This window comes from Hetaerina americana, unplaced genomic scaffold (assembly GCF_022747635.1).
Source record: "Hetaerina americana unplaced genomic scaffold, ioHetAmer1.1.p SCAF_71, whole genome shotgun sequence".
NCBI lineage: Eukaryota > Metazoa > Arthropoda > Insecta > Odonata > Calopterygidae > Hetaerina > Hetaerina americana.
Window position 1 is genome coordinate 1,026,543 of NW_027287328.1, and position 7,867 is coordinate 1,034,409.

The 7,867-nt window shown below is 37.7% G+C and overlaps 1 protein-coding gene across 5 annotated transcripts; it reads right to left on the minus strand.

Annotated features, from left to right (window-relative positions):
- Window positions 1–16: 16 nt before the first annotated feature.
- Tmlh (Trimethyllysine hydroxylase) lies at window positions 17–7,867 on the minus strand. 5 transcript variants are annotated; one of them, XM_071595942.1, is made up of 8 exons: window positions 7,681–7,867; window positions 7,051–7,236; window positions 6,868–6,964; window positions 6,671–6,786; window positions 5,967–6,235; window positions 5,028–5,203; window positions 2,204–2,434; window positions 17–1,128 (listed from the first exon to the last, which is right to left on the minus strand). In XM_071595942.1, the coding sequence occupies exons 2-8, from the start codon at window positions 7,202–7,204 to the stop codon at window positions 861–863; spliced, it is 1,311 nt and encodes a 436-aa protein (XP_071452043.1). In that variant the 5' UTR covers window positions 7,205–7,236; window positions 7,681–7,867; the 3' UTR covers window positions 17–860. The 5 variants fall into 5 exon arrangements, with proteins under 5 accessions (XP_071452043.1, XP_071452041.1, XP_071452040.1 ...); XM_071595940.1 differs by having other exon boundaries at window positions 7,676–7,867; XM_071595939.1 differs by having other exon boundaries at window positions 7,515–7,867.

A 7,867-nucleotide genomic window follows, 5' to 3' on the forward strand; every position in this document is an offset into this window, starting at 1 on the left:
TCCCCACCCCCCCATGTCAAGCTTTCTGGTAGTACCGTTTAATTGAAAATTTTTTTGTGAATTTACAAAGTTTGTCTTATTCTTCAATATATACATTATCAATCCAATGGTTGATTTGAATTTCTTTAAATTCAAACAACAGATGTATGAAGACAATGCCTTTTCTTGTGCCAATTGAAACCTAATACCTAATCATGACTTTGACTTAGTTAGTAGTTGACCTAGCCTCTTTAAAGGATTTACTCAGACAACCTGATGCATTCCTGTTTGCTGCTGAGCTATCTCACTAGCATACTGAGGAACATCAGGGTTGGCATAAATGTATTTTGTGGTCAAACATATGATAGCAAGGAAAGTCAACTAACAGAAAAAATGATAATCTTGCTGTTAACAGATCAATTATGGTGTACATTTAATATATTTTGTTACAATTTAGTTTTTCATTTTCACAATAGGTGTACCTACAGAAAATGCATATGTAGTGGGAAATATTTTTCGTGCTCTACTCAATGATGTTATAAATTCTTTCATTTAAAATTACCTTTTGGACAAACTAATTACGTGAAATCTTTTAAGTGGACCTCAAGATTAATATTTTTACTAAGTTCTGTCACTATTTAACTAAAACATTTGCTAAAATAATTATGAAAATACATTTTTTTTCTTCCACTGACATTTATTCAGAAAATTAAGAGCATTCTTTTTCTTTTAAGTCTTCTTTTATTGAGTTCAATTTTCATACAGAATATGAAAAATTTAAATGCTCACACATATGACACTGCAAATTTCAATTTTGCAATGTTTATCTAGAGGATGATGGAAATTCCTCATAACTTTCTAAGCTCCTCATTTACCACTCATCAAAATAGGCCCAAAATTCTTGCTGTGCTCTCAAAATCTCCACGGTCAATATAGCAACCATTCATCCTTCTCTTCCCAGTGTATTCAGTTCGTCCATGCAGAACTCTCCAATTATCAATTAGCATCACAGTGCCAGGCGTTAGCTTGAATGTCCATGTAGCTTCTGGACTAGACAGCTCCTTAGCAAACAGCTTCAATGCAGAATAGAACTTGGTAATGCGGTCAGCTGGTATGGTCCTCAGAGGTGCACGATCATATAGGTTGAATCTGTTGAATAACATTAATTCATTTAAATGAGCTAAGTTAAATAATTCTCTGACATTTTATTTTAATATTTTTTTTTCATTTTGAGATAATTTGTCATTCAGCATGGGGGCATAGTAGTCCTGAGGTCAGAGCACTCTACCATAGGGCCTGGATTTTATTTTGGGTGTTACCCCAAGGCACCCTCGGCTTCATCTGAGCTGTATGATTTTTTGCAGTTACCTGATATCCCTGATAAACCATAAGCAGCATAAGAAAATAAACTGGCCCTCCTTCCCCCACATGTGAATTTCATATGCTGTTATAATACTTCTAGTAAAATGGGAGCTCTAACGGGGATCGAGATGGTGCGGGGGCTAATGTACTGGCTTCCCACCCAGAGGGCATCTCGATCCCTACTTGAGGTGCTTTGTGGAGGGCACTTTGAGTGAGTACGCCGTCCGTCGGATGGGACGTTAAATTGCGGACCCCTTGGCGCCTTTCGTAAAGAGTAGGCTAATGCCGACGCCGGGTTTCTCTCCACCCTCATCCTTTCCTGTCCATCCCCTATGGCACAAATGACCTCAGCTGTCGGTTGCCTCCCCCAAAAACTACTAATACTACTGGGAGCTCTAACTTCACCTACTAACCAACCTACCTTCGAGTTGATTACTGTGGTTATGTTTATAAAAGACTTGGTATTAAATTCAAAATATTACATTTCCCTGTACTCCAAATCCACCAATCGAGAAGTCCATTAATATTTGAAGGGTATCATATTTCAAGCAACTTTTAGGCAAATGGAAAAAATTCACCCAAAACAAGTTAACTCATATCATTGACAAATGTGTTGAAGAGGGAAGGGCATAGAAGGAAACCCTGTGGCCTTTGGTTGATTACTGTGATTAACGTTGAACATACTTAGGACCCATATTGGTGTATTTTCATTAGTAAGCAGCAAGATTACAAAGTGATTTTCATACCAAGGACATTTGAATGTGACATACTAAAAAAAAATACTTGCTTAGGTAAATTAATAATTAATTTCACATCCTTTCAAGACAAAATGCAAAAATATTGATATTCGATCAATACTCACCTCAACTGGACAAACTGCCCTGTAGTCTTAGAGTAGTTGAGAATAGGACCACAATGAGTATAATGTTGGCCTTTACCAGTGTCTATATATTCACCCTCTGTCTCCTCCTCCATGAGACATGCATGTGCTTCTGGATTTTTAAGACGCAATTCTTCAGCAGCACGCAATCCATCCACTAAAATATTCTCACCGCCAACTCCTTCATGATGAATGCAATGCAGAACCAGGAGCCTGAAAATTTGAAAACATCAAAATATAGATTATTTTGCAATAATAATGTGTGGTTGTAATTGTGTGCTAGCTCACCATGCTGATTCCAAAATACAGAAAGGACTTATTTGAAAAATAATGTGTCAATATAACATGAATAGAGAAAGTATGCATGAGACAAGAGATTTAATATCACTGCCATGCTACACAGCTAAAAATTTCTGCTTTATAGTTTATTTGCTTGTAAGTCAAAATCCTTTACCTTCATTTGGAAATGATGGGATATGAATCTAACTCCATCAGGTAGAATGATTTTTTTACTGTGAGTAAACAAATTCATATACATAGGAGCACATGGCGGCACTAAGTTTATCATACAAGTTGCGCTTCTTACAGTTCTTAGGGTCAATCAAAGTAGCACATTTTGTTTTTAGGTAAGCTTAAGCTCTAGGGAATCATGCACATAAAGACATTTAATTCAACACATGCATGCAATAATTTTTCAATATTTCACTTACTAGGCACCTTTCAACTTTGAAAAGGGGTAATGAAAGTGTCACGTGGTACAATTATTTGATACACACTCTTAAAGTTGAATGGTAAGCCGAATGAACTGTGATTATGTCCATTTCATGGCTGGGAATTTAATTTGGTCCATTAAAGCTCCTCAATGCATGCATTTTTAAGGTTTTCCTTCCTCGCAATTAAGTTCACCGTCCAATGACAGGTAAAATGGGAGGCAAAAGGACAGGTCCATATGATGTCTTGAAATGGATATTTAATGAAATATGTGGTTTATGATGGCCTTATCAGTCGGTGCCTCTGTGACCTGGTGAAAATAGGGAAGGGCTACATTACTCCTGATGCCAGTTGCACCATAAATATGAAAATAACATCTTTCTTTAATGAAAGCTAGAACTAAGTTATTCATTCATCATCAAAGAGTGAGGAAACAATTTTCGACGAAGCTCCTTAAGGATACGCGTGCAGGATTCTTTGCCGGCCCTTAGGGTCCCATGGTGGTGCCCTTTGAGGGAGGAGTTCACCTTTGGGAATGGGAAATAGTCTGCTATTGCCAAGTTGGGGCTGTAAGTGGGTTGGGGAATCGCCGCGATGTCGTCGCAGAAGGTCTTCGCTAGCAGACACTCAATTCTGCTTTTGGTCGTCCGTCAAGAACTTCCGAGTCTAGTTTGTCCCAGATCTTTCGCATCGCCGAATTTTCAGTGATAATGGTGTGAACTGTCATCTTACCAATTCCAATACGACCTGCAATCACGCGCACATGCGTCTGAATTCTGCACTTCACGCATACGTTAGGAAAGAGTTGCTACCGATACTTTTTATACAAACCTCGTATTGAAACTTTATCGGTCTGTTCATTTTTTTTATTCCTGTGCTGGCCATTTGTAAAGGTAAACGAACGCGTTATCATCTTATTGGAAGTTGCGTACGGTTTAAGAGAAGTTTCATGCTAAGACCACATTATAGATGAAATCTTTATGATATTTAAAGAATCAAAACTTCAAGGTGATTGCATCAAATTTATTGAAATGGCTGTGAGTTTTACTGCACGCAAAAAGTCACATTTTAATGAATAGACGTTGTATAGCATTACGTGTCACCATGCGAGCAAAATCTTCACCCCTCAAAATATGACTCTTATAGCGGCTTGGTAAAGAGGAAGACCGAAATTGAAGTATACTGTACGTCAGCAAAATGCAGTTGCTACCCGGTTTAAGGGAATTGTCCTTGGCAAACTTTCGGAGATATGAACGTTTATCACGCAAGGCTTCCGCGATAAATTACGTATAATGTGACCGCTAGTTGCCTGAACTGCAGAAAACTGACCTTCCGGCAACTATGACATGGCAACTGAGCACCTCGCACACCAACTTTCGGTGCCTATCAAAAGCGATTACCAGGTAACGTAACACTTGCGTTGCAATCGGAATGAATAAATCGACGAACCAGAATAGATGAGAGTATGAGGTAGATGAAAAAATAAGACATTTTTGCTTATCATATTTCAAAGGCCACCGTCTCCGGAGGCAAATTAATTACGTATTTCATTAAATTAAGAACATAACGTATTTTTCCACTGTTCTTTATTTCGGTACTGCTAGTTGCAACGTTTAGGCGTCATCATCAGGTGTGACCTGATGATGAACATGAACTTCCACAAAGTTGAGCCAGAAACCATCGAGTAATTACGTACTGCCTATTGGATATTTTATGCCCAGATATTGAGATAAGTTTAGACACATCTGTATGCCAAAGGATAGACGAAACTATGCGAGTACGACCAGTGTGTGACGGGGGAACCGGTCCAATACTTCGATTTAAAAACGTTTCATAGGATATTTGGTACTTTTGCGTTGGCCATTACGACCTCAAAACAGGTTTTAATGTACGAAAAACTTTTTATACACATATCGGTTCCGGAATTTTTTACGCAACAAACCCCCAAATTTCACCCATGTGGATTTATTCCTCCTTGGATATGGCGGTACCATGTTTTCCATTTTGATTCGAATATCTAATCTCAAGAACGTGGAGCCAGGATCCGAGCTTACCCATCAATAATTAAAACATTATAAGATCATATTCAACTTACCCCGCTGCCTCTTTAAAGTAGGTGTTGTCAGTATGGACACCGACGTATTGATTGGTGTAAGAGGAGTCCGCATGGCTCATTGCATCCCCAAATTCAAACATACCGCCAAAAAGGGTGTGTTTAATCAGAGCTAACTGTTTCACAACACCATGCGTTCCCTCAAGGCTGGGATGGACCTGAAAACCATGTTGAAAATTCGTTATGAATTTTAAATTTCATCGAAATAATAACATTTATAGCTGAAATATATTTTTACAACACTTGTGCATATCATCCAAAAAAGACTTTCATTCTGATACAATTGATTTTTGGATAGTGTGTGGTTGCACTCATAATAAGTAGGTGATGACATATTTCTAATGCAGATATATGTGGTCAGATCATTCAGTGGGTGTGCCAAAAATCGCATGTAGTAGTCAATTACATGTAGTGTTCTACATTATTATTAATTAAGATATGTGCATAGAGACATTACAACGTGGCACACACCTCACTGGAATTGTGACTGGTTTTGGACTGTATATTAACAAAAGCCAACCATTCACAATAATTAAAACAAATCAAAACTAAGCTGCTACATTGATGATCAAGGAAACTTCAAACTAATACCACATGTGGCCCAGTATTACACCATGTCCAACATCATGCACTGTCCAACATCACACCCTGACCAAAATCATGCAGACCAACGGAACCAGATGGAGTTCTCTCTCAGTTATGTAACCGACATTTTAGATTCAAATAATTTTAATTTGGCTTCTACAAATATTTCATGAAAAATATAAATCAAGCATTTAAAATTCTTTTGGTATTATATATATAATAGAAAACTCTGCAACAGTCAAACAATAATAAATGACAGTGAAACATTTAAAAATTAATAAATAATTACATTAATAGAAGTTCTTGCTCGGAATCTTAATGTAGATATGTACTTACACCATCCACAAAGGCAACTCCATATTTGACCAGAGAATGGACCACCTCAACTAAACCGGGAGTCGCTGCATCAGCTGTAAGCGGCTTCCCTTTGCCCGCAGTACTCATGTAGCTGGCTAGTGGTACCCTTGCTATCCTCTCTACCGATTTGGGACTGGCATCCCACAGGATGGGTGAGGCAGGTCCATTTTTTGAGTAGTCAGTATATCCATTAAGACTTATCTTCCACAACCAATCGAGAGGATATTCAGAGTGATGGTCATCGGGCCCTATACATAATGATATTTTTAAATCAATTCCCTGACTTGTGACCCTTTGCTCCATTAGGTACAATTGTAAAATTTGGTGCAGGTCGGATTTATAGGGAATGGGAGAAGGCTGGAGAGAAACCTGGTGCTAACATTAGTTTCCTAATAATAAAATGGACCAAAAAACGTCCCCAGTTTTATGCCTAACAGATGGCATACTACACTCTATACAGGGCATTCTAATATGGGAATGGAATACAATTGAAAATTCTTGCCACCAATGGAATTCAAAGCCAGATCCTCATGGTAGTGTACTGACATCTTACCTGGCTGAAGCCAGTATACTGGACACTGCACAGACCTGAACCCTAAATGATTTTATGCTTTGCTTATTGTGAAAATTATTGGGAGAGTGAGAAAATTTAGAATACCGGCTTAACCAAATTGTATTCTTACATTTGATCTCAAGCACGTCATTTTGCAATGAGCATTCTGCAGGGTGAATATCTTCAGGGATGGATAACAAATCCAAGATCCGTTGGCTGGTAGTATGATTATAGCACTTGGAACACCTATTCATGGTTAAAAGCACTGCTGTTAGTTAATAAACATTTTGTTTGATGCAAATGATTACTAATACAAAAAACACTAACCTGCAATGATCACGCAACCAAATAAATGGTAGACTAATGGACTTGTCCCAAGTTGGATCCTTCACCTCCACTTGTGGACCATTGAATTTCAAGGTATCTACACAGTACAAAAAACACTACATTATTTTACTTTTGAAAGAATAAAACTGCTTCTCATTCGCAAGAGCTAATTTTGGGACTTACATTTATCAGATTTAACATTTTCTTTCGCCGAACCTACTGAAGAATACCTCAAACCCAACTTCAGGTGATTTATTTTGCTTTTTCTATTTAGGAGACACGAAACCCTTGCAGACTGCCTAATCATATTCTTGATTACCCAGTTTACCGAACCCATTTTCCTTCAGTACTTTGCAAGAATCAAATACGCTGTAAAAACAAATGTTTATTATTTAAAACCATGAAATGTTCAGAATCGCACAAAATAGTATAATTGCCTCAGCTATGTTAGTGATTTGAACAAAATTTTCATTGACGTCACGACTACAGGCGGACTACAAACTCACGAATGGGGAAAAAAAACGCGCGCAACAAATAATTTACTTTACGAGAATGAAGTATAATGTTTTATAAATAATAGTGCTAAGTAGTTTGTAAATAATAAATATTTTTCACTGCCGCAGAGTGATAGAAATTCTGACGCTTACTGGGCCCCACTGAAATTTTATTCTTTTCCCCGTAAGTTTCAACCATGAAAGTGATTCGAAATTTAAAAGTGGCTGCGCGGAAATTGTAGCGAAAGACAGCTCTCAGGTGCTGATAATGTGTCCCTTTTGTCAACATTCGCAAATTAGTAAGTAAATGTAACCTCACTAATCCGAGCTAAAGATTTTAAGTTGTTCTTAAACTGTTCCTTGACTGCGGACCGATTCACTGTGCTTAACAGCTTCTCAAACGTTTAAGGCCGTTCTTAAGTAACAGTCAAAAAGCTGGCCACACGGTCATATATATAAAGATGATGTCTTGATAATGAACGTGAATTCAGCGAACTATAAGAAGC